We start from the raw sequence: 27,301 nt of genomic DNA on the forward strand, positions 1-27,301 counted from the left end.
ATCCACAACTCTTTCAGTTCCGGAGGACAGCAATTGAAACCTTGCTTTATTCGCCCGCCCAATGCCATCGCTGGGCTTTGCGTTTCATTGTGGTGTTTAATGAACCCGGGTTCTCGTCTTACATATTTCAAGCATCTCTGCACAGTTGGGGAGTTGGGGCTCAAAAAAGAGGAGCGCGAAGGGAATATGAGGAATGCCGAAGGAGAGGCGGTTGGCAGCGTTGCAAGAAAACTTGGAATGCATTGTTGTTTGCTGCTTACATTGTAAATAGCAGATTTATTTGCAAACAACAATTACCATATAGAACATATAACCCGGCTGGGCAACGTCTGGTGGCCAGACCTAATCAAGCTCAGGTTGGTTCCTCATCCTGCCCACGAAGACTGTGAGCCCCAGTCATTCCCGTCCCAATCCCTGCCCCATGGCCTGGAGGTTATTGGGGGCATGGGGAGAGGAATCCCTTTGCAGGAGCACCTGCATGTGCTGGTGAGTCCTGCAAAGATGAGGGTGTAGCCAGGGGACCATTATTATTATTATTATTATTATTTATTTATATAGCACCATCAATGTACATGGTGCTGTACAGAGTAAAACAGTAAATAGCAAGACCCTGCCGCATAGGCTTACAATCTAATAAAATCATAGTAAAACAATAAGGAGGGGAAGAGAATGCCAACAGGTACAGGGAAGGGTAAGCAGGCACAGGGTAGGGAAAAACTAACAGTAGAAAGTAACAGTAGAAGTCTGCACAAGAGGAAGGAGCCACAGAAGGCACTTTGCTTAGAGTCTTTAAAAAGTCTCTGGCTTTTAAACTGATGGGAGAACGGGTCCAGATCTACACTAAGCAGGATGAAAACGGTATATGTAATGTGTCCTGGGCCCAAACAGTTGTCAAAACCATTATAAACCGTTATAAAGCAGTAGTGTAGATCCTGCCCAGGTGATCACAGGGTAAATGCGTAAGAATATAGTAGGGTGACCAACTGTCAGGATTGCCCCGGATTTGTCCTGGTTTTTGTTCTTTCCATGGTGTCAGGGGGGATTTTCTATAATTTTCAATAATGTCCTGGAATGACACACCTTCCCCTTTAAGGCTGCCATTAGCATGGCAGGAGGGAATGACATGCTTTCTTGTGGCACATCATTCCCGGACTCCGAGGTCTTAAAGGGGAAAGTGGGTCATTCGTGGACATTATAGAAAAGGCACCAATTGGAGTGGATGGTGGTGGTGCAGAATGAAATCCTTTCCCCTCCTCCACTCCAATCGAGTTCTTTAAGGTGGCGGGGGAATAACATACTTTCTGCAGGACTCAGAAAGCTGCTTCCCCACACACACACTAGGTGTCCTCTTTTTTGGTTTCCCAAATATGGTCACCCTAGAATATAGAAGGCAGGTACTAGTTCCCTATGATGAGACTGGGGTGTTACAAGACTGTCCCTGTTTTCATTTATGAAGCATTGGATGGGACATGCTCAATGAACTGGAAATAAATTTCATTATTCAGTACTGAGTAAAATTCCAGGTGCTGGTTATACTGTTTAGGGCACAATCCTATGCATCTTTAGACAGAAGAAAGTCCTACAACCCCCAGCGTGCCCCAGCCAGCATGCCCCGGTTGTAGGATAGTTTTCTGTCGAAACATGCATAGGATGGCACCCTTAATCGGCTCAGGCCTAAATATCTGAAGGAGCACCTCTTCCCATATCACGATGTTCAAAGCTTCTTCGAGTTTTGTCAGTGGGAGAAATACAGTACGCATTTACAAAAGGTAGTGTCTTCTCTGTGTTGGCTCCCTGGCTTTGGAATACCCTCCCAAGGGAGAGAAAATTGCTTTCCTTGCTTTCTTTCTGGCACCAAATCAAAATGTTCCTGTTTGCCTCAGTATTGGTGGATTTGTGTGTGTGTTTGCTGGTTGAATAATTCATATGTATCTTACTTTGTCACAGTATTGTTACTATATTGCATTTGTCTTCTTTAATTTGATGTGCACCCCCTTGAAATCCCTTGCGGATGAAAGACAGTTTATAAAATTGTAAAATACATACATAAATTAAAACCAGTGGGTTTTTACTTCCAAGTGAAGAATCTTAGGAATTTCCTTTTTAAAACTTACTAAAAGGCCCTAAATATATCCTACTTGTTACTGATTTTATTTTGTATTTTAATTTCCTAGTGACCAGGCAAAGGAAGCTTTTGCAATGGAGAGCTCAGATCACCATTGGTTGGAGAGGCTATTTCCTCCTCATTTCAGTGAGGAAGACTTCTTTCGTGGAGCCCATCAGCCTGAACCACTAATTTGCGAAAAGCTGGCTTTGGAGAGAGCAAGGAGAACTGCAGAACTTTACAATATGGCAACAGCCAAGCTTCAAGCTGACCAATGGTTGCAAAGGAAGGGATCTCCTTCCAAACTAATTATAAATGAGCATGAGCCAAGCTTAGCAGGGACAAAGATAAAATCAAAGGAGGAAACAGAAAGGGATTCTGCCTGCTGCAGATCCACTAATTTAGATGCTGCATCTGAAGAAGGCATGGTAAAGACAAAAGGTCACTGTATCTGGAATGCAAAGGAATTTGCGGCTTTAAGGCAACAAATGAAAAAGGAGCATTCAGGAAACCTTGCTTTAAAGCTTCAGCTGTCCTTTCTAAAGGCCGAGTTGGTGGAACTTAAAGCCAAATGCAAAAAATTAGTGACTGAATTTGAACAAGCTCAGGAAGAGCTGAGCCATTCCAGAAAAGAGAGACTGTGTCAGGCTGCCCAGTCAGAGCAGATTCAAAGGCAATGCTTCGAAAAAGACTCCAAGATCGAAGCTTTTCAACGAGATCTATGTGAGAAATCGGGAAGCATCAGAAGCCTGAAGAAGGAGCTACAGCAGGCCCGAGAAGAAATCTTGCGCTTCGATCTTCAGAAGAAGGATTTGCAACAAGAGTTGGAGAAGCTCAAGGAGCAGAGAGATTTTGAAAACAAGTTAGCGACCGGAAAGGTGAAACTGCATTATGATATGAAAGTTAGAAAAATACAAAAGGAGTTGGAAGAGGCCAAAAGGGAACTGAGTATCGAGAAAGCCTTGAACACTAAAAATACTAAAGCCCTAGAAATGCTTAAGAAACATTTCTCAGGCCAACCATCATCTGATGTTGTTCAAAATCTGAGGCTCTACTTTCTTTAATGCAAATACAAAGTAAAAGAGATGATTATATCTCCCTAGTACGTGATTTCCGTTCTGTCTCTCTCTCTGTGGTTCTAGTCTGGGGATCTTTTAAAAATGCAATCATCTGTGTTGTTAAAACAGCATCTCTTTTCTTCACAGAGTCTTGCTTTTGCAGAGATTCTGATCTGATTCCATCTCAGAGAACTCTTGTGAGTCTTAAAGCCACAGGCCTCTATTATGTCGCCTACTTGCAATACCAGGCAGTTATTTTCCACATGAGAACAGCTCTTCCAAGGAACACTACTTCTTATTGAGAGAATCGTATATGGGATACCGAGTTTGAATGCACCATTTTATATTCCTCTCTGTTTATTGTGCAAATTCACAAAGCATGGATAAACAAGCTTTTACGATGCTGGAATTTGCCTGTATAGTAATGGGTAAAATTAGAGAAATCACCTATTAAGGTGTTGCTGAATGATAATGTAGCGGCTACCATCTATCTCTAACCTGATTTCCTTCCAAACTTTTTTGCCACTTTTTAGAATACTGCCAAATTGCCTGGGTGTATTTATTTTGTCAGTAGCACATGACATTTTAATCCTTAGCCAGTAGGGGGCAGTCCTTGCCCAGCTCTTTGCAATTTCTATAAGGCGTCTTTAATCTTTTATATGGACATCTTATATAGCATACGGTAGTGTAAGGGTTATTACTTGAGATCTACCAGAATGATTTTGCTCATTTTGGTTTCAAACTGAAGCTTGAGCAGTGTAGACATGCAGAAAATTTTGAAAGTTCGAAAAAGTTCAAGGCTTGAGGTTTAGTAGCCAAAGAGTATGTTTCTGTGCCCTGGCTAGGAGTCTGAGGTGGTTGGGGGATCACAGAATCATAGAATAGCAGAGTTGGAAGGGGCCTACAAGGCCATCGAGTCCAACCCCCTGCTCAATGCAGGAATCCACCCTAAAGCATCCCCGACAGATGCTTGTCCAGCTGCCTCTTGAAGGCCTCTAGTGAGGGAGAGCCCACAACCTCCCTAGGTAACTGATTCCATTGTCATACTGCTCTAATAGTCGGAAGTTTTTCCTGATGTCCAGCTGGAATCTGGCTTCCTTTAACTTGAGCCCATTATTCCGTGTCCTGCACTCTGGGAGGATCGAGAAGAGATCCTGACCCTCCTCTGTGTGACAACCTTTTAAGTCTTTGAAGAGTGCTATCATGTCTCCCCTCAATCTCCTCTTCTCCAGGCTAAACATGCCCAGTTCTTTCAGTCTCTCTTCGTAGGGCTTTGTTTCCAGATTGCAGCTCCCATGTAGCTCCGTACTGTGCAGGCATGCAGGCAGAATAGCACAAAGGCGGGCAACAGAGGGAGGGCCTGGGGCTTTGCAAGTCGGTTCTCCTTTTGAAGCAGCCACATTGGGGCAGGGAGGCTGATGGAGGCGATTGGCAGGGGAAGCCACCCCAGGAAAAGCTGGGTTTTTAAATGTGTGTGTGTGGTGGTGGGGAGGAGGAGGGCCTGAGGGGAAGAAACAAATGTCGTTCAGCAGCGATGGGTGTGAGGAAGTGAGGGCCAAAAGTCCTCAGTGGTGTTGAAGGACTTCTTCATCTTCTGGAAGACTGACAAATAGCACGAGTCAAGGAATAGCATTTTTTTGCCCTCAGACTACTAGTGCACATGAGGACATGGGCTTTACACTAGTATTAAATAGGAGGCTTTTTTATTGCTGTTTTTTTTTTTGCTGATGTGAAGATGTGCAGATTTTGGACTCACACAGCAGTTTTTGTCACACTTCTGTTTCTGAGTGGCCCCTTTGGATCCCAAATCTGTCTGCATTCACCTCCTATTCGCTATTGGAGATCCTTCTTCTGATGCAAGTTCTGTCTAGCTACGGTGGCTGATAAGACTACCTTTCACCATGACTTTATTTAATCCTTTTAAAAAAAAGCCATCTAAACTAGACAACCATCACCATGTCTGTTGAAGTCGAATTGTGTAAGTTAAGTATACATTGTGAGATAAAGCATTTTGTTTTGTTTGTCCAAAGCCTTCTTTAAAGAATTTAATTGGAGGGGACATGCCAGTTCTAATGTTATGGCCGTTAAACTTTTCTATCTTCATTGTATTCTAAAATGTGCAGATTTTGTATCTCATAAGGCTCCAGCACTTCTAAATGCAGCACAACAGAATAATCAGTGCGTTGTAGGGGACAGAGTGTGGGCGTTGGAGGCCTGGGTTCAAAACCTCCTCTTTACTGGGAGGCTAATCTGTACCATCTGAGGATGATGGGAGTTGCAATCAAAGACATTTGGGTTAGGAAGGCTGGCTCAAACTAACCTAACTTCCCAAAATGAAGAGGGGAAAGGGGCTTGTATTCCATCGTGAATTCCTTGGAGGAAGAGTGGGATAAAAATAAATCACAGAAAGTCAACTTGGTATACTCTAGATGTGTTGGATGCTGGCTGGATGGGGACAATGGGAGTTTTAGTCCATAGAACCATAGAATAGTAGAGTTGGAAGGGGCCTATAAGGCCATCGAGTCCAACCCCCTGCTCAATGCAGGAATCCACCGCAAAGCATCCCTGACAGGTGGTTGTCCAGCTGCCTCTTGAAGGCCTCTAGTGTGGGAGAGCCCACAAAATCCCTAAGTAACTGATTCCATTGTTGTACTGCTCTAACAGTCAGGAAGTTTTTCCTGATGTCCAACTGGAATCTGGCTTCCTTTAACTTGAGCCGATTATTCTGTGTCCTGCACTCTGGGAGGATCGAGAAGAGTTCCTGGCCCTCCTCTGTGTGACAACCTTTTAAGTATTTGAAGAGTGCTATCATGTCTCCCCTCAATCTTCTCTTCTCCATGCTAAACATGCCCAGTTCTTTCCGTGTCTCTTCATAGGGCTTTGTTTCCAGACCCCTGATCATCCTGGTTGCCCTCCTCTGAACACGCTCCAGCTTGTCTGTGTCCTTCTTGAATTGTGGAGCCCAGAACTGGCCACAATACTCTAGATGAGGCCTAACCAGGGCCGAATAGAGAGGAACCAGTACCTTACGTGATTTGGAAGCTATACTTCTATTAATGCAGCCCAAAATAGCATTTGCCTTTCTTGCAGCCCTATCGCACTGTTGGCTCATATTCAGCTTGTGATCTACAACAATTCCAAGATCCTTCTTGTTTGTAGTATTGCTGAGCCAAGTATCCCCCATCTTGTAACTGTGCATTTGGTTTCTATTCCCTAAATGTAGAACTTGGCATTTATCCCTATTAAGTATTTGAAGATTTATTTCTCAAGGGTTGGGGAAGGCGAGGCACAGTTGCACCATCTGTGCCTTTGTGTGCAAGTAAAGCCGCACAGGTGGAATTCCTGCCATACAAGCTGGAAGGTGCAGGATTCCTAGCCATAAAAGAAATAGTTGTGATCATATACCTGGAAGTAAGTATTGCTGAACTCAATGGGATTTCCTACTGGGTAGGCATACATAGGGTGGCGGTAAGGGTTTTTGCTTTGTATGCGTGTCCAATAAAATGAATGTTTAAAGGGCGCATGTTTAGAGAGAAGAGAAATTGGGGAATGGCTGGGAATTGCAGGCCTTATTTAATTTCTAGTCATACATTTAAAGTCTATGCTTTAAATTTTGTAAGGCCACCTTGAGGCTCAGTATTGGGCAAAAGGCGGGATACAAATTAATATTATAATAATAATATAATAATATAATAATAATAATAATAAACCACACACACACCGCTTTCCGCTCTAGTTCCATTAGATTTACTAACAAATGTCCACTTAATGTCATTTTATAAATGGACAATCAAAAAGGAAGAAGAAACAATTAATGTGATCGAGGGGGGGAATATACACCCCCCACAAAATTTAAAGTCATGGCCGTTTCGGATGTTTTTAGGAGAGAGAGACTTAAAACATTCAGAAATTGAGTAAAATCACGCAGAAGGCTTTGCGCATGCTCCGTGCGCTGTAACCCTTTTCGAACCAACTCGCCCCGTCTCCTCTTGCTTTTACTGCGCCTGCGTAGAACTCCTGGTTGCCTTGAGTGGGAAACAAGTGCGCACGCGCGGCTCCTCCTCTCACGCACACGCAAGGCGGGCTGCTAGTGTCTTTCCCCAACCGTCGTACACGCCCTTCCAATCGCCATGTTGCGGTTTTTCCCTTCCACCCCCTCCCCTCCCCTGTGGCGCATGCGCTTTGAGGGCGGCCGCGAAAGGGGTGGGGCAAGAGAGAGAGAGAAAAATCCCACCAGGCCGCTGGACGCGACCGACGCCGTGACGTAGGGACGCCGGTCTCGCGGCTCGCGTCCGCTTCCAGCGCGCCGTACGTGCTTGCGTCGGGCTCCGCGGCGCAGCGTCCTCTCGCCTGCCTCTCCGAATGAAAGGGAAGGTCCCAGGCGCCGAGCGAGCGAGCGGCTCTCCAGCGCACGACGGCGGCGGGTCTGGTTCAGTTCTGAGGGGCTTCGCGCCCTCCTTCCTCGCCCTTAGCCGGCCCTGGTGAGTTCGACGCCCCCCCTCAGGCAGGACCCGGTTGCCATGGAAACCACTCCTTCCGTGCCCCCCCTCCGAGGCCATTGACCCTGGATGGATGGAGGGATGGATGGAGGGATGGGATGGGTGGGGGGATGGAGGCGCCCACATGTCTGTGGGGCAGCTGGACACCGCCGACCCTCCCCAATACCGTGGGACGTCACCGTCGCCCCCTACCACTGCTCTCGGGGGAGGGGGATTTCCCCTTCCCCCCCCAATGGGGTGGGGGTGTGTATGTGGGTCTTCCTGAGTTGTGTTGCGTTGCATTATGTGTGTTGCGATCTTGCCTCCTTCCCTGCCCAGGAAAAAAAAAAACCGGGGGGGGGGAGAGAGGGGACCCTCCCCCATCCCCAGCATCTTAGACCTGGCCTTAACCAAAAGAGCTTGGCTGCAGCGCTTGGTCACCTCTTGGCTGGTTTTCCTTACAATTCTGCCACATCTTCCTTCTTTCAAGGCGCTCGAGGCAAAGTATGTGGTTCCTTTCACCCCACCTCCCTCTGTTTAATCCTTTACAACAACCTTGTGAGGTAGGTGGGTGGATTAGAGCGAGAATGTGTCACTGGCCTATGCTCACCCACTGAGCTTTGTGGCTGAGCAGGGGTTTGAAGCAGAGTATTGTCTGTTCTAGTCAGTTACTCCAGACTTTTGTATGTGTGAGTGTATGTAAAATGGGTGTGCAAGGCCTGCTTTTTTGGAGTAACCCCACAGTGAGCTCGGTGGGATGTATTTCCAAGTAGGCATGTATCTGCCACTGTATGAACAGAGTGCTAAACTAGATGGACTCTTGGCCTGATCCATCATGGCACTGCTTATATTCTTATAGAATTCCACTGACAGACATGTAAAACTGCAGAACCTGACTTTCAGAGCTGCCTTGTGTAGGCTTAGTTGGAGGTGAGGCCCACCATGTTCATTGGAGGTTCTCCTTACTAGCATGGATTGCAACGTTCAACGTTAATGACCTCTTCATTAAAACAGGAATCTGTATTAGTAATATAGAATAATAGCTACCTAGCTATTACTATGTGCAGTGATAGAGCACATTTTAAACTCTACAGAGTTCTTGGTGTAACTCAGCTATCCTTGCAACAGTCCAACAAAGTAGATTCGTTTTCTCCCCATATTGCAGATCCGAATGTGAGGGAACAGTAATCTGCTGATGGCACAGCCCCATGTATTCAGTGCAGCTTACTTCCTAGTAAGTGAATTTAGGATTGTTGGAGGCTGAGGTCCAAGAAACTGGGGCTTCTAACTGCTACACGCTGTCAGCGGTGTCTGCTGAAGAAGGGATGCCTCCCCTAACCTGTTACCCTATTATCCCATCCACTCCTTGTTTCAGTCATAGTCTGTTGAGCACATCCTTTCCCTCCAAAGCAGGACATGATGGCAATAGTGCTCTCCTATTGTTCCCCAGCAACTGATACGCGGCGGCATGCTGCCTCCAATCCTGGAGGTAGCTTATAGCCATCATGACTAGTAGCCATCAATAGCCTTATTGTCCATGCCTTGTCTAAAGCTGTCTAAGTTGATGGCCATCACCAAATCCTGTGAAAGTGAACTTCATCGTTTAACCATGCACTGTGTGAATAAGTCTGTCCTGAATCTCCTACCGCTCAGCTTCAGTGGATGACTCCAGGTTCTAGTATTATGAGAAAGAGAGAAGTTTCTCCATACCATCCATAATTTTATAACACCTCTCTCATGTTCCCTCTTACTTGCCTTTTTTCCAGACTAAATAGCCCCAGCATTGTAACATTTTCTTATTGGGGAATCATGCCATAAATTTGTATACAATATTGTATTCAATAAGGCATTACAATTTTGGCAGTTTTATTTTCATCCCTGAAGAGTTCTGCTGAAAGTTTTACTGCTCCCACTTCAAGGGAGCTGAATACCCTGGCTGTCTCCAATATTTTCCATGTGGCTGTGTTGTCTCTCCCTGCCTCCAAAAACAAGGATGTTTGTTGGGATCTTGTTATAATAAAAAGCCTCTGTGGATATCAGAAGCTGCTCAGATCTGTACCATTGGAGGGATCTTCATGATCTCTAGAGCCTATAAACATTTGGGTTATGTGTCACTGGCCCTAGATAGAAATCAGAATCCATTGAGCTGCTTGGAAGTGTTGGGCCTTGAGCAATTCTGTCAATGTTTGAGAAGACAACTGGTTTAGAGGGCTTTGTCCAACCATCTAAGCAACATTCAGGGTTTTAATAACTGCATTGTCTTTTTAGGTCGCCAAAGCTTATCTCCCATTGGATTGCCAATGGTTGGCACTTGTGTTCAGTTTTGAGACTCAGTGCCCTTAATATAAAAATTACATGGGGCTGTTTTCTCAAAGATTTATTTCTTTGGCCTTCTCTCAAAATATTTGGAGATCAGTCACTTCCTAGCTATCTCCAGCTGTCTATACCTGTGGAAGAAATTACTTTGACTTGACAAGTACACGGTTATTGTGTCAGTAGTTACACTGTTTGTATTCTTCTAGGTATTTTAAGTCCTATGAAAATGTAAGCACCTAAAGAAGGTTTTGCTAACTCATAAGATCAACTCCAGATTCAAACAGCAGAGGGAAAATGGAAGGAGTCTGTTTTCCACAACATTGTGCCAAAGCAATTTAGGGGCTCATAGGTTAAACCCAGCACTTTTGTGCCTGGTTCACAATAGGGAACAATGTTGGACTACTGGTGTAATATGTTCCTGGCTATTTGCCATTGCTGGTGGTGTGTACACAAAATGACAACTGGGAAAAGCACAGGTGCCATTTGGCCTGACCTCGGTGCCTTTAAGAATTAGCCAATATAATGCTAATTATAATGCACAATATATCAGTGAGTGACTCCCACTGTCAAGTTACCCAAGAAGTACACTTTTAGGGGTGCAGGTTTACATTCTACACACATACATGTGAAGATGTCGAAGCATGAAAATAGTAAGTGTGTATCTTGTTTATCAAACAAATGTACAGGTTGAAAAACCAGGATTGACTGCAGTTTCCTGTTGAGTGCACTGTTCGTAGCAAACCTACTGCATACATTCTGTAAGCAACCGCACCGTTTCTGAATCTTTAGAGCTAGCATCATCATTATGTGAATGACATGCAAGCTTTACCTCTCTTTTTGAACTTCTAATCTCATGGTGATGATGATGGAAACTGAACAGGTGTCTGGCAGTAGTTTGGGTATAGAGGAGGGCAAAGATGAAACTTATATCGAAACAAGACCAGTGTTGTGGGTCAGAAAATTTGCAGGTCTGGGTAATGGTGTACAATTGGACTTGCGCTCCCTAAAGGGCCAAGTACACAGATTGAAAGCTTTCTGTAGAGGTGTAGGTGTCATCGGTGGTCAGGAGTGCTTTTTACCAGTTTATCTAGAGAAAGTCAGTGACACATGGGATTATTGCCATGTGCTCTGTGTGAGGCCACCTTAAAAGATACTTCGGAAGTTTCAGTTGATGCAGAATACTGCAGTGAGAGTGCTTGTAGGAATCAGGTGTTCTGATCATCACATTACACTCATTCTATGTCAGTTGTATGGTTTCCTATTTGTTTCCAAGCCTAATTGAGGGTACTGCTAATAACCTTTAAAGCCTTAAACAGTTTGGGTCTGCACTTAGATGTAGCTTGCTAAGTTTTAAGATTGACATCTGAGGCTCTGCTTTCTGGTCCACCAGTAAATGCAGCAACCGGGCATTTTCTGTGGTGACATCTCTGGACTATCCTCCCCAGGGGAATAAATTTGGTCTCCTCCTTGTTGAGGCTCCCCCTTATTTGGGCTCTAAAGTCCTTTATATTCCACTCAGCTTTTGGATTATCTGTAGCACTGTAACTGATTTATCTGTTGCTTCTATTAATGTTTTTATTTGTTGCTGTTATTTTTAGCTGATTGTTTTATACAATCAGATTTTAATACATTAATGTTATTCTTGCATTGTTTTACTGACTATTGTAAACTGACTTGGGAGGATACTTTTCCCTGAAAGGTGGTTTAAAAATCAGTTAAACAAATAAAATAAATAAGTGTCCTGTTTTGGATCCAACTATTAATCTTTTTCTTCTATACTCTCATAGGAGCAAAGTTATGATTTTTAAAGTCTGATCAGAGTAAATTGTACTGATTTAAGCACTTGCTTAACTTTTCCATTAAAGTCAGAATGCTGAATATTGGCTAGCTTGTGTTCATATTATTTTGTTAAAGGTGTTTAAAACAGGAAACTAGTTTACAACAGATACCAACTTTTTTCAGAAATAGATTTTAGGATGCTTGTTTTGCAATCCCAAAAAGTATGTTGCCATTTTCATTTATTTGCTTTGCGTTTCTGAAGACCAAACATAAAGGCTTCCAGTTTAAAGCATCTTTCAGAAACAATGTTAGTTTGTATAATACCTTTGGTCTAAAAGTATGTACTTGATTTATTGAATAGATGCATATTCTTTTGTATGTATCACTACTGCACAAGGTCTCTTACAAATGTGGGAAATCCTAAATATTTTTTTAAAATTTACTTATAACCTGAATTATTTGGAGTATAGAAATGAAACACACTAAATGTTTGGCCTTTTTGACATCTGTGAAGTGCAATCCTCTTGGGAAGATGACATGCTGGGTCTTGACTCAAGCAGCTAAATGGAGCATGACGGCAAGCTCTTGAATTTCCCTCCTTACTCTTGGCTTAGGTGACATCACTGCTACTTTCCCTCCTTTGGTGCTGAATAAAGTCTGCAGCTTGAGTGTGGGGCGGTGGGTTTTTTTTGAGCCAGCCCCCTCCCCCCCATGCTTTAGGAATCTGCAGTTTAGAAAAGTGCAGTGAGGCCACAAGCAGGGCTTAAGACACAATAGGCTTTCATGGGAGGAAACGGTCACATTTTCATCTTTGTTTGCACCAAGAATGCCATGCTATTGAGAAAAAAAGGGCTAGAATATTATTACCAAAAGAGGTGTGTCTTCCCTAACCAGCCTTAATCTGCTAAAGTTGTCGGGGTTATCAAAACTTCATAAGGAAGCCCATAGCTTAGAACATTGTGGTGATACTGTAAATATACATGGTTAACTTGATTTCCTGAGTAGTCCTGCAAGTAAGAAGTTAGGATCCTGAGTTTGTCAATGAAATAACTCTGGAATGCACTTCAGTATGTTTTGCAGCTGCAGTCTTGAATCCGTGATCATTGTGTTCCGACAGTTGGTGTTCCTGGGGGGAAATTTATGTCATCTAGGGTATTACGCTGAGTGCCACAAGTATGACTTGCTGCCGGCTGGGCAGAAATTGTGTGTGCTTGGTGTAGTAGGCTCCTGGCTCTCAAGGAACAAGTTTGCTTCCTTGAAGCCAAGGTTGCTGACCTGGATTGGCTGAGAGAGGCAGAAAACTCAGTGGCCACAACCTTTGGGTACCAAATAGCAGTGTACCAATCCCTGGGTGATAGTTCTTCTGTCATAAAGAGTGGGGGTGGGTGGGAAAGAGGAGTGTCATTTTGAGGAAGAGGGAAATTATCCCTTAGAAAGGGACCCTTCCATCGGAACAAATGCCCTCTCCAACTGAGGATGTGCCACCGGGGGGGGGGGGGAGGGGGGCTTGTGACAGCGGGAGATTCAGTCATTAGACAGATAGCTGGGTTTGTGATGGGCATGAAGACCACATGCTAAATCATCTGCCTGGTATGGAGGTGGTGAATATCATGTGCTGTCTAGATAGCTTTGTAGATAGTGCAGGGTTGGAGTCCGTGGTCGTGGTTCAGGTTTGGTACTAATGATATGCTGAGAAACTGAATAAATTTCATCTGTCTTCACGACAGAAGATTTAGGAAAGATACCTGTGCCTATACTGATGTTTTCAAGAAGGGAGTCAGAGGAACTGAGACAAATAGTGGTGACAAAAGATGACGTTCTCAACCTTATTGACAAATGGAAAGTTAATAAATCACCAGGCAGAGGTGATATCCATCCTAGCGTTCTTAAAGAACTCAAATGTGAAAATGCTGATCTTCTAATCAAATATGCAACATGTCCCTAAGATCAGCCTCTGTACCAGAGCATTGGGCGATGGTCAACGTAACACCATTTTTTAAAAAGGGATCTGGGGGGATCCAGGAAATGACAGGCTGTTTAGCATAATATCTATTCCGGGTAAATTGGTTGAAAGCATAATTAAAGGTAACATTGGTAGGCATATAGCAGGACAAGCCCTACTGAAAAAGAATCAGCAAAGGTAAGTCATGTCTCGTTAACCTTTTAAAATCCTTTGAGAGGACAAAGGTGATCCAGTCGACATAGTTTACTTTGGAGAATGGGCATATAAATGGCGAATTCAGTACAATGTCAGCAAGGGTAAGGTGATGCGCTCTGGGGCAAAACAACACCAATGCTTTGTGCTTTTGATTTGCTGAAAGATCGATGGCCCTGGCATAGAACGTGCTGCATTATGCTGTAACTATAATTCAATATATTAGGACTGAGTTTTTAAATCTGGTGCCCTCCAGATGTGTTGGTGAACAACGGTCATCACCCGTAGTCGCCAAGATATTGGTGACCTACCCTGATGCCCCATCTAGGGGGCACCAAGATGGGGCAGCATTAAGAGAACTGTAATTCTAATGTGGCGCATTGGTTTCCAGAATTTTGATCTTGTATTGTTATGATTCTTTACAATCAGTGCTTTTTGTAGTTCATAATTTAAAGTGCATTTACAGCTAGGTGCAATACATGAGACAGATTCTGGCCACAGATGTAAACTATTAATTACACTTTGAACAAGAATGACCAAATGTTTGATTCTAGAGAGTTCTGTCTTATCAGTATGGGATCAAAATTATTTCTATGAGAGTCCACCTGTTCTAGAATATTGACACTAAACCAAGCAGGTCAAACACTAAATAAACAGTATAGACATAACAGCATTTCGATTCATTTCATTAAAAATGCCTTGGGAATAATAACATCTGAATCCGAGGTATTTTAGTTCTTGTTTCATAGAGTATTTTGCTGTGCTTGCATTTCCAAAGTGTGAAAATGCCTATTTTGGGGGTTCTCTTGCTGACCCAGATCCTTTGCTAGTGAGCTGAATTCTCTCGTTACTGTGTCAACAAAAGTATGCACAAATTGCTATGTCTATTGTGAAATGAAGGTGGTTAGGGGAGTGTGTTTTCAGCAGGGCTGAAAATCTCCCAGGTGCCTTTATCATTCAGTTCTTCAAAACTTGATATTGGTGCCTAGGAATTATTGCTTTTTCCAACTCCCGCGTGTACACACACATACACTCTAGAAGTGTTAGGTTCTTTTCTGGATGTGCACATACACTTGGTGAGATCATTCCATTTCAAAGCTGGAAAAATACAGCCAAAATGATCAGGGGGCTGGAGGAACTCTTCTACGAGGAAAAACTTCAACATTTTTGGGCTTAAAGTAAGACTAATAGGGGGTCATATTAGAGGCTTACACAGTTATACATAGTGACGAGAAAGTGGAGAGCGAAGCTTCCCCCCCTCCATCAGTCATAATACTAGAAATCTGGGCATTCGATGTTCACTGAGACCAATCTTTATTGGGCTGCTTTGGTGGGGATTCCCTTAAGACGCTTTTTCTAAAGAGTCTTATACTTTTGCAAGATTTGTTTCCCCTGTGTTTGCTAATATTTCCCTCTGGTGCATGGATGGTGCCATTTTGGTTAAACAAAGATTCGTGTTCACTCAGAGAAGGAGTTCACTATTAGAGTATTGGATAATTGCTGAGGAAATTCTTTAGAGCCACCTTGGGTGCCAAGTGTGGAAAGGAGATGTATAAAAGTACATGTGTGTTTTTTCCTATGCAAAGTTTGGATTTTTTTCCCTTTCTAACATTTATACTCCGACCATCAATGCCACCCACATTCTCAGGGCAGCCTAAAATATATGAATAGCAAAATGCAGGGTAGGAGGCATGGCTGCATAACATTTTCCTCACAGAGTTGAAGTGGACGTGACATCTGTTCTTCTTCCCTGTGTCTGAGTCTTAATTTTTCAAACTTCCTTTCTTTGGGGACTCTTCCTTTCTGGATTTCTGACACAATATTTATTCCTCAGAGAATTACAGCTTTGGAAGCACACAAATTTATTTGGAGAATTATATTAGATGTACCACCTTCAGTGCTTCATCTTGGAGATGACTTTGTTAAGGAATGTTGCAAAGCTGGTGAGGTGGACATCGGCTAATGCTGTTATCTTTTTCTTTCGCTGTAGCATTGGCAAGGATTGAAGTGGCATCCTTCAAGCCGTTTTAGAAATCATGTCAGGCTCCGTTGGACAGAAAAAGGGGCCCGGGAGGCAGCGCAAATGTGGCTTTTGCAAGTCCAACAAAGATAAGGAATGTGGGCAGCTATTGCTGTCTGAAAACCAGAAGGTGGCAGCACATCTTAAATGTATGGTAAGTTCCCCCAAAGAATACTGGAAGCAGCTTCTGTTGCTTTCGGGTTGGCGCACTAATAGACGGCTGAGGGAGGGCATAAGACTGGCTTTTGAGTGAACAGATGCGTAGGATAGGGCTGTACATTAAATGCTTTAAAATGGAGCATGAGAGATACATACATCACTTCATAGGGGTATCCACAAAGAGTCTTCGGATCTATTATGGCATAAGCTTTTGGGCATGCAATGAAGTGGATTCCAGTCCAGAAAAACTTATGACATAATGTGTTAGCCTTTATGGTGCTGCAAGCCACTTCGTTGTTTTTACTCATCATTTAATTGAATTTAGTGCTGTACTTTAAGAATGCACTCTGAAACGTAGACATGTTCAAAGTTGCACATCACTTTTTTGTTATTGTCTGTCTAGCTTTTCTCATCTGCCCTGGTATCCTCACACTCCGATAACGAGAGTCTTGGAGGATTTTCTATTGAAGACGTGCAGAAGGAAATAAAAAGAGGTACCAAGTTGGTAAGTTCACATTTCTGGGTGATAAAAGTGAAATGGTTGAACTTCTTATATATACAAGATATGTTTCCTGAAGCAGTCAGATTATGTTGAAAACCATGGATTAATTTTGCAGAACTCAAATCTGCAGTCGTCTTTCACTTACATCTGATATATTAAGTGAACTGTGTTAATGTGCTCATGCCATTCCTGTTGATTTTGGGGGAGCTTCTGCAGAAACCTGCCTCTATGCCAAGCCATCATTCCATCTAGCCAGGTACGGTTTCCTCTGACTGGCAGTGGCTTTGTGGGCAGAAATCTTTCTTGTTGAGATTGTTTTAGCTGGAGATGCCAGTATTCAAATTTGGAACTTCCTATGCACAAACCGGCAGAGAGCGCTGGTCCTTCCCTATCCAAAGATGTTAAAACTCTTAAAAATAAAACTTTTAATTTTGGTTTTCAGGTTGCTGTCTTTAACTGGCTTAGGCTAGGTTGTAGCAGTTATTGATAAATCAGGATTCCTGTCCCTGAAGTATCTTTCCGTTCTTGGCTCTCTAAATGCAGATGCTGCTGCTCAGTGTAAACAAAATGCCTTCTTTAAATGCTCAAAATCTCACACGAGCTTGCTGACCTTTGCAGCAGCCCTGTATGTTATCCTAGTGTTATCCCCATATTTATAAAAGGGGACCTGAGCCTTAGTGATGGGTGTTTTGTTTGCCATTCAAGGCTGAACTGAGATAAAACGGGCTTGTAGCTCATATTTGTAACCCTGACACCATGCCAGGAGCTTATGTATATGGGCCCACAGAAAGCTAAATCTTTCCCTCTGCCTTTAATTTGATGCAACTTCAGTTGATTCTCTTCGTTTTTGCATGTTAAAATAGCAATGCACTATCACAAGTTCAATAGGCTCCCTTTCCCTCTATTAGTTCATCTCTCTCATCTTTTAATTGCCTTTATTAGTGAGACAAAAGGCCCTAATGGGATGTCTTTTCCTTTTCTCTTTCAGATGTGCTCATCATGCCATTGTCCAGGGGCAACCATTGGTTGCGATGTAAAAACCTGCCGCAAGACATATCACTATTACTGTGCAATGCGTGATAAAGCTCAAATCCGAGAGAAACCTTCACAGGGCATTTACATGTAACTACCACTTGTATTTCTCCTTTGTTAAAATGTATTGAACGGATCCAACAGTTGTTATTTAAATAGAAGTTTTGAATGGTAGCTTTCCTTTAGTGCAAATGCTGCTGTGCGTTAGGTAATGCACCATAATAGTTCCCAAACAGATAAAAAAGCTCTGTATCATGGCTGATTTGGCTCTCTCCAATGTTCTGTCCCTAGGATATTATGTCGAAAACACAAGAAAGCGCCGCACAACTCTGAAGGTAAAATTATTCACTCTGTTGCTGTTTTTAACCAACTCTGCATCAAATACTTAGGCTTTCTGTTCAAGAAAAAGGAATAGAACAGAAGCAGAGAAGTGAAAAATAAATCACTCTTTCAGTAAATGTTCCTTGCATGCAAGTACAAGAAATAAGCAGAGCCCTCCTGGTTCAGCTTGAAGGTCCATTATTCCCACCGTGGCCAGCTAAATAGCTCTGGGAAGCTATTCAGAGGTATACTGCCCCTGAACATGGAGGTTCCATATAGCTGTGTCGGTTAATTGCCTTTGATAGACCTTTCCTTCAACTCCATGAGTTTGACTAATCCTCTTTAAAATCCATCTAAGCCAGTGGCCACCGCCAGTGAATTCTATAAACATTGTGTGAAGAAATACTTCTGATCACCTAATGGATTGGAATGACATGGAAGGGCGACGGAGTTCTCCCTCCACACTTTCTCTGCAACATGCATAATTTGATAACTCTCTCCCACCTCCTCCCTCAGTTGCCTGCTTTCTAAACTGAAGCATAACACTGTGCACAAGTAGGCATAGGTGTCTTCTGAGCTGTAGAGAAGCCATGAGGGTGGGTAGAAGGTAGATCTAGAGCTATTGCTAGATCTTTCAGTGACTTGCAGTAGATGAGCAAGGGTTTCAGGCTCCCAGTTTAATGATAACAGCCACGAAATTATTCCCACCCACGCTGAAATTATACTGCTAAAATTAAGAAAGATTGGGGTAACAGGAAATTTTTTTGTGCAGAAAGACCATGAATTGCATTTGTTATAAATATCACAACTGAACACAGTTCACATTCTTCCATACGGAATTCTGAGCCCTTCCTAGGCATGTGTACAGTAATTTATAGTGTAGACTGGCTGTTATCTTTAAGAAATGGAACAAGTGGGATGTGGTGGCTGATCAAAGACATCTTTTTGTACGACTTGAATGGAAACCCAGAGTGGGCTGCTTGCAAAACCTTCCAGTATCTGCCCAAATTGCCACCGTGCCATAAAATATCTACAGATTCAGAACCACCTTTCCCTCTAACCTTACAAAAGTCTTGCCGTTCCCTTGAAGGCATTTCTGCCACTGTATCTGTGTGGCCTTGCCTGAAGCTGGTTACCTTGAAAAAAGAAGTGCACAAGATTTTAGTCAAAACTATTTGAGCAGATTGTGCTGTGACCCTCAAGAGAAATGACAGTCTGCATGCTTTGGTTGATTCTCAAAAGACTTATTAGCAAATGAGAACAGAATAGCAATCTGTTCAGTGCCAAGTGCATTGAACAACACGATCAGCGAGCTCAAATGGGTTTGAGTTGGGTAGACTTTTTAATAACTACACTGTTCAAAGGACTATTGACTGATGCAAGGAAATACTTATTTTCACTATTTGCTTATTCTGGGAACGTGTAATGTCCACTCAGATATAAGTAGGAGACTGCTAGTACTGACAACCCCTTCCTTCCTGTGACAAAAAATAGTTTAAGTTGTTTGGGACTTCCTTTGTCTTGTTACTGCAACACTGTGTTGAAAGGGACCTTATTTATTTTATTTATTATAGTACTTTTTTATTTATTTTATTTATTATAGTATTTTTAGCCAAAAAGGCTCTGAAGGCGGCTTACAAAAATATTTCTTAAGACAGTCCCTGGCCACAGGCTTTGCGTCTGATGAATCAGATTTTTAATAACGAAAAAGGGTAAAATAAGGAAAGGCCCAAGAAGTTGTCTGATTTGAGATGAATCTGCTTTTTCTCTCCAGCAATTCTAGTGTGCCAATACTTGTACTTTGCAAGAGTTTGTGTACAATTGTTCAAACTCTTGTGGTTCTGTTTTGGATTGTGTGTGTATGTGTGTGTTTTCTTTCCAGCAGATTTAGAAGAAGGTCTTAATGAACATGAGTTGGAACCGTCCCCTCCTAAAAAGAGGGGGCGCAAAGGAAGGCCCAGGAAAATGAGTCTCAAAGGGCAGCCCGAAGATGCTCGATCAACATCTTCACATGGCACAGACGATGTAGAAAGCAGTTCTTATGTAAGCAATTCGTATGTTTAAAAACCTCTCAAATATAGGTTTCTGTTTTCAAGTGAGCTTTCTTGGCTGTCTTCTGTTGAAACCATATTTGTTGTCCTGGCATATTATTTTAGAAAAGTGTTTTTCTTTCAGAGAGACAGATCACCCCACAGAAGCAGTCCCAATGATACAAAACCTAAATGTGGATTCTGTCATGCAGGTGAAGAAGAAAATGAAGCTAGAGGGAAGCTTCATATATTCAATGCCAAAAAGGCAGCTGCACATTACAAGTGCATGGTGAGAAAGATAGCTTTATCCTCACTCTGGTATTGCCTGTGTTCTCACTAAACAGGTGTGAGCAGTGCACTGTTGGCAGTAGTATTTATTTATTTATTACATTTTTATGCCGCCCAGTAGCCGAAGCTCTCTGGGCGGTTCACAAATATCATGAATAGGGTACCCCCCACCCCTTGAGAGCTCCACATTGACTAAAAAGGTGGCTATCTACTACACCGTCCACTTAGCTAAGACTTGTCCAGATCAACGGGTCACTGACTATCCTTTCCCCTGTGATGCAGGGGAAAGTTAATAAGCAAATGCATCCTCTTGCACACTTCGCATTAGCACCTGGTTGAGAGCCAGTGTGGTGTAGTGGCTAAAGTGCCGTACTGGGAGTCGGGAGATCTGGGTTCCAGTCCCCACTTGGCCATGGAAACTCACTGGGTGACTTTGGGCCAGTCACAGACTTTCAGCCCAACCTACCTCACAGGGTTGTTGTTGTGAAGATAACATGGAGTGGAGGAGGAGGGTTATGTTTGCCGCCTTGGGTTCCTTGGAGGAAAAAAGGCAGGATATGAATGCAATAAAGAAAGAAAGAAAGAACGTAAGAAGAGCCCTGCTAGACCAGACCGGAGTCCATCTAGTCTAGCTTCCAATCTTTCTCTTCAAGAAGCCCAAAAGCAGGCCTTGAAGGCATGAGCTATCCCCCATTGTTTTTCTGGTCATGCTGCTTCTGAACCACAAGGCTCTCCTCCCTCGGTTCGTCTAGTCCCCTTTAAGCCATCTAAGCTGGTGACCATCACCCCAGGATTCCTAGATGTCTGTAGTCCTATCTCAAAACACTGCCACCACCTGCCTGTCACATACACATCTTTTAAAATGCACGTGGCCAGGGTTTCCCACATGCCTAATGTTCTGTGTATATTTTTCTTCCTAGCTGTTCTCTTCTGGCACTGTACAACTGACAACAACGTCAAGGGCAGAGTTTGGTGACTTTGATATTAAAACTGTACTTCAAGAAATCAAGCGAGGAAAAAGAATGGTATGTCCTTTTTTGAACCTAAGCTGTTTTTATCCTGTTTTTCCTCCAAAGAGCTGAGGGATGCATCCATTTTTCCTTACTGCCTTTCTCCTCAGACAAGTACTAGGCTGATACAAGTACTGACTAAAGTAACCTAGTAAGCTTTGTGGTCAAATAGGGATTTGAACCTGGCTCCCTGGTATCAGTCCTACACTCTAGCCACTACACAGAAGTCAAAGTTTGAATGTTGATTAGCTAATAACTGTTTTTAAAGCTGTTTTTAATAACACCTCTATCAAGTTGCTTTGAGAATACACTGGAGTGATTCATAAATCCGCAACGTCTTGTCCTGGCTCACAAGTTCTTGATACTAGCTCTGTCTTGAGTTGCAGTCATTCAGTCATCATGCAGGCAAACTGCTAGTATTCCTTTGGGATGCTTTACCAGAAGCATGATCTTTGATAATATGAAGTTGAATATGAAGTGAAAAGAGGTTGATTAACAGCCTAACTCAGCTCACTCTCCTATCTTCCCCTCCTCCATAACAGAAGTGTACACTCTGTAGTCAGTCTGGCGCTACTATTGGATGTGAAATTAAAGCTTGTATCAAGACTTACCATTACCACTGTGGAGTCCAAGACAAAGCGAAATATATTGAGAACATGTCACGAGGAATTTACAAGTAAGTGGTCCCTCTCTATTTTTGGCACAATGGCTAGAGTCTTTGACTTCCCAAAACTAGGACATTTCTGGAGACTGATCTGTCACTGCACCAGCTGTAGGGGTTTTGAATTGGGCAGTACTTGTTTCCTGACCTGGGCTTAAAAACAACACTTGCTTGCCGATAATATTACGTCAGTGAGTAGTTCCAGTGGAAACGATGCACCACATCGCCAATGTAGGGTTGATAACAGGGCACAATAAGAACATGATGCATGGCTTTTGGAGATACGCTAAGCACTCTAGTGACGGCTGCCAAAGTTAAATTTCTGCATTTTAATAATGTTAAAAGCTTAGTCGTGAAACCTTAAAATCCACCCACCCTTAGCTGTTCATCAGACCTTTTTTGAAGCGGTTGAAGATGATGATAGTTGGCATTTGTATAGCACTTTCTGTACGTTTGCTGAATAATCTAAACTCAGTATAGTAGGCTCCTATTCCCCTCCACACACTGCAAATGGATTGGAGAGCTGGGATGAGGGTTTTTTGCCTGAGCCTGTGACTGGAATGAAATTACTGAAAGCTGCCCTAGCCCTTCTGGTTTACTCTCCCAGGTCTTAGGCAGAAGTGCTTAGTGCCAGTTTCTTTTCACTGGAGATGCCAGGGATTTTTCTGCCTGGTATCTTCAGCATGCAAAACATGTGCTCTGCCACTGATGGCTGTCCCTCCCCTAAATCCAAACTGAGATATTATTATTATTATTATTATTTATTTATTTATATAGCACCATCAATGTACATGGTGCTGTACAGAGTAAAACAGTAAATAGCAAGACTCTGCCGCATAGGCTTACAATCTAATAAAATCATAGTAAAACAATAAGGAGGGGAAGAGAATGCAAACAGGCACAGGGTAGGGTAAGCAGGCACAGGGTAGGGTAAAACTAACAGTATAAAGTCTGCACAACATCAAGTTTTAAAAGCTTTAGGAAAAAGAAAAGTTTTTAGTTGAGCTTTAAAAGCTGCGATTGAAGTTGTAGTTCTCAAATGTTCTGGAAGAGCGTTCCAGGCGTAAGGGGCAGCAGAAGAAAATGGACGGAGCCGAGCAAGGGAAGTAGAGGCCCTTGGGCAGGCGAGAAACATGGCATCAGAGGAGCGAAGAGCACGAGCGGGGCAATAGTTGATAGAGATATCAACTGAGGGTTTAATTCACGATTAGCCACGATGCCTGTGGTACCCTTCCTAGGGATGACCGCTCCCTTGGCCGTGCTCAGTCTGCATACTGAAACAGCCCAACCTTTAGACTTAATGCGTTTGTAGCTGACCCTAATGGTTGCCCACAAGGGGGCATACACTGATCAATGTGGTTACAAATCCTGTGTCTCCAAGCATGTATTGATAGCTTGGTAATTTCACTCAATGTTGAAGCCTCAAACAAGCCCTTTATTTGCCTTTCCTTGTTTGAGCATCTTAGTTTGATTTACCGATGGCAAGTTTAAATGAATACTTACCTTGAAAGTGGGTTTTAAGTGTTTGACCAGAGACTGGGTTGGCTGGTTTTTGATTAAGTGATATTTAGTTCTGGTTTTTTGTACCCGTCAGATTTGGTTAGCTCCTCATCTAGCCTGCAGTTCTATACACAGCTACCTGGAACTAAGTCCTTTTAAATAAAGTGGTACTTAATTTCAAGTGATCATGTATAGGATTGGGCTGTTAGTGTAGTGTAAATGTGGTTTATTGATTTCCCCCACCCCACATCAAATATTTCATGGTGCTATATAAATAAATAAATAATAATAATAATAATAATAATAATAATAATAATAATAATATTGGAAAAACTTGAGAGGTTTGTACAGTGTACTTTTTAAAGTTTGGCTGACTAAAGTCAGATGTACAAAACCAGATTCGATTTGAACTAAGTCATTAGATAATTTAACTGGAAAATTATCCTCTAAAATGTCTTGAGAAAAACCACATCACTGTTTTGGAAATGGAAATGTTTGCTGGGGTAGCTATGCTAGTCTCTAAATGGAACCAACTTTCTTAGTGCTTTTGGATGTTGCCACCTTGATGTAAGTTAAAGTGAGAGTTTGGGGGACTTTGCTCCCATCTTATTAGGCATTAGGCAGAAAATTGTAACTCTTATTTTTTCTTGTTGAAACTCTTCCCTTGATTTCCAGTAATATGTCAGTTGAATTTTTTTAAAAAGGCTACCATCCTGGTACACTTATACTAGCCCAATATAGATGGAGAACTTAATGACCTCCAACAGTTAATTTGTTTTCTCATTTTAGATGGCAAGTAACTGGTTTAAAGTCATCTTCAGGCAGAGTCTTTAAAAGTTTCACAGAAATGCCACCTTTGGCTTAAATGGAATGTTATAGTTAAGTCGTGTAATTCTTAATATGCATGAGAGGTTTTTTTAAATTGCTTTAGTTACTGCTTGATATTTATTGCCTCTTTGCTATTATTATTTTCAAAGTTTGCTGAATGTATAAAGAAGAATACTTTCCACACCCTCCTCTGTAACTACCCAAACTGTCTCTCTGGCAACGGAGGAAACATAGTGCTGTAATCCATTGTATTTCACAACTATATGTTTGGCTTTTCAATAAGCTTGGCTGCCCAAATGTTGTTTGAGATGAATGTGTGACCTGAATGTGGGCTTACTGTACAAAAGATCCAGCAAGAGCTGAATCAGACCAGAGGTAGCCAGCTTCTGTGTTCTTCAAAGCCGTTCTACTCTCCAGGCAGAAGCCTGATGGAAGCAGTGTATTTTGCCACAAAGGGGGGGGGATTGGGATGGCCAAACATGGCCCGTGAATGACTTGCCACTGATACCTTCTTAGATGAGTTACATCCTTTTCTCTCTTCCCCTCTACCCCGTGAAACGGCCTTATCCCAGTCTACAGAACTTAGCCCCACGTATTTACAACTGACAGTGAGAAAGAAGTAAATCAACCCTCCTAAATAGATGAAGAACAAGGAAGTTGTGCCCTTCCGGAAGTGAGAGCCATTTAACTAGCTGCCCAGACAGTTGGTGTGAATATATATATATATATTTATTTGGTTATGTATGTAAAATGTCTGCATGTCACCCTTCAGATAAAACATATCTGATCTACAGTATCTCATAAAACAGAATCGATAAAACCTATTTCGATAAAACCTAAATGAACATTCTGTAACATGGATTGTTTTGTTTTTATTTTGTTGTCTTTTTGTGGCTTTGCATTGTCTTTAGGCTTTACTGTAAAAACCATAGTGGGAATGATGAGCGAGATGAAGAAGATGAAGAGCGAGAAAGCAAAAGCCGTGAGAAGTCAGTAGCTGACCATAGTGGAGTTCCTCAGCAGCAGCTCAATGGAAACTAGGTATGGAAAGTCCTCACTTGCCAGCTTTCCACCTGAGACACCACTGTACAATTGATATAGTTGTTGTTAGTGGTAAGACATCTTGAGCTGAGCATATGCCAATAAGTGGTTTTTGTTTTTTGGTTGTTCTTTTTAAAACAAAAACAAAAAACTGGAGCCCTGTTGCACAAGAACTGGGGATATTTCTCAAATTCAGCTAACTTTAAGGAAGATCCTGCACTTCTGCCAATAAACATAGCTGTCATGTTCAATTTGGTAATATGCTTTTCTCTTTTATTCTCTTGCTATTTTAAAATCTACCTTTCCCCCCTCCCCCATCATCTTTCAAACAGGTTCAAGTGACAGAATTAAACTGGGAATGAATAAGACATCCATAATTACTAGCGTTTGTTTTTTTAAAAAATGCTTTTTAAAGTCAGAAAGGGGTTAGTAACTCTTTTTTTTTAACTGCCTGACTGTTAGAAATGTCATTGAACTGCCTGAAATGTTCTTGTGTGTGAGCGCCTTCAATGAGCAGCAGAAATTTTTTTTTTACATGTCAATATTATGTAGTTAGTTAGTCTGCAGTGTCTGGAGAAAACACACTCACACCCTGAAACACTATATAAATGAGATGTAACATGTACAGTGTCAAAGTTGAGACAGACACGGAAATAGTAAGTTCTGTTTCTGGACTGATTTGGGATATGTTAACGTCAGTGGATTTGTGCATCATGTGAAGGTCGGACGTTTAACTTGCAAAGTGGATATGCCTGTACTGTGACAGCAAGGCTGTAAATGAGTGCATTTTGCATTTACCTTCACATTCAAACTATGAAGGCAAATCAGGAGGGAAGCTGCTGACCTTTTTGCAGAAACACCCCAGGAAAATCTAAAAGGAATTCTGCAGCTCCAGAAGCGTGCTTGAGCTACTTGGGTTATTCCCGCTACGATAGTTTCTACTGCCTAGCATTCCTTGCTGGAGACCTCTCAAGCTGCCGTCGGCTACAAACTGTGAGCTTCACTACTTCATGCCAAAGGGCTGTTGTTCATTCCTTTTCTCCCACCCTGCCCATCCACTTCTCGTGTTCCTCTCCCTGCTTTACCAACAACCTGTGGCTAATTGCAACTGAATACTGAGTGGTCACTTCTGGAAGCTGCAACCCCTTCCAAACTCTCCTAGATCTCAAAGTTATTGCCTAACTCTCACTATGGAATTTAGCCACCTTTATTGGACATCATACCTCAAGTGCTCTGTGCTGCGTGGAACACATCATGTTTTGTATGCTGTAAGAAGAATGCAGAATAAGACTCTGGGTTTTTCGTTTTGTTTTGGGTTTTTTTTTTAAAAAAAAGAGGTCAGTATTTATTTTGAGTCTTGTGACCACTATATGAGAATGTTTTCGTATTTGATTAAGGTTTCCTGGCAAATCAGCAAGACAATGTTGTTAAATCTACAGAATGCTCAATTAGCTTGAAATTATGCCAAGTCTTAACATCCCAGTTTGATGTCATAGAATCCTGGTACTCCTAGTAGTTTCTTCCACTGCTCTAGTCAAACCTATTTTAAATGCAACCAAAAAAAAAGTCATACTTCTTGTTAGCAAACTAGCAAGTTCACTCTAGACTTTATTCTTATCTCTTGAATTTGACGCAAAGCAGCAAATGGAAATATCCTAACAATTGGATGGAAAACAAAAGATTCACAAGCAGTTGATTCTACAAAAAGCTTTTCATGATATGATCTATGTTTCTGAAGCCTTGTTTAATTTCATATTTTTTTTAATCTTTTATTGTCTCATTTTTTAAAAAATGCATTTCATTGTCTCAAGGGACTCAAATTATTGTGTATAAGAACTTCAAAGACTCTCAAGTTGGAATTCAATCCATTTAGGTTTGAAAACTTCCTGGAAGAATGCTGTTTTAGTATAAAAGTTGTGTATAAAAATAAATCTGTTAACTTGCTCTTATGCCATTGACCAATTTTTTTTTTATTTTGTATTGTAACTTTCAAGATTAAAGGCGCAACTTGTACTGAAA

At 42.1% G+C, this 27,301-nt stretch overlaps 2 protein-coding genes across 3 annotated transcripts; both read left to right on the plus strand.

Annotated features, from left to right (window-relative positions):
• The first annotated feature begins 1,710 nt into the window (after positions 1 to 1,710).
• CCDC160 (coiled-coil domain containing 160) lies at positions 1,711 to 3,168 on the plus strand. Its single transcript, XM_063142084.1, has 2 exons — positions 1,711 to 1,769; positions 2,175 to 3,168. Exons 1-2 carry the CDS (start codon positions 1,711 to 1,713, stop codon positions 3,166 to 3,168), a joined length of 1,053 nt encoding a protein of 350 aa, XP_062998154.1.
• Positions 3,169 to 7,441: 4,273 nt separating this feature from the next.
• On the plus strand, positions 7,442 to 27,301 carry PHF6 (PHD finger protein 6). 2 transcript variants are annotated; one of them, XM_063141594.1, is made up of 11 exons: positions 7,442 to 7,643; positions 15,881 to 16,064; positions 16,473 to 16,574; positions 17,560 to 17,693; positions 17,895 to 17,938; positions 19,807 to 19,967; positions 20,100 to 20,243; positions 21,163 to 21,267; positions 21,795 to 21,928; positions 25,153 to 25,282; positions 25,615 to 27,301. In XM_063141594.1, exons 2-10 carry the CDS (start codon positions 15,927 to 15,929, stop codon positions 25,280 to 25,282), a joined length of 1,092 nt encoding a protein of 363 aa, XP_062997664.1. In that variant the 5' UTR covers positions 7,442 to 7,643; positions 15,881 to 15,926; the 3' UTR covers positions 25,615 to 27,301. The 2 variants fall into 2 exon arrangements, with proteins under 2 accessions (XP_062997664.1, XP_062997665.1); XM_063141595.1 differs by having other exon boundaries at positions 19,810 to 19,967; positions 25,153 to 27,301.

The sequence above is a fragment of the Elgaria multicarinata genome, chromosome 15 (genome assembly GCF_023053635.1).
Source record: "Elgaria multicarinata webbii isolate HBS135686 ecotype San Diego chromosome 15, rElgMul1.1.pri, whole genome shotgun sequence".
NCBI classification, from domain to species: Eukaryota; Metazoa; Chordata; class Lepidosauria; order Squamata; family Anguidae; genus Elgaria; species Elgaria multicarinata.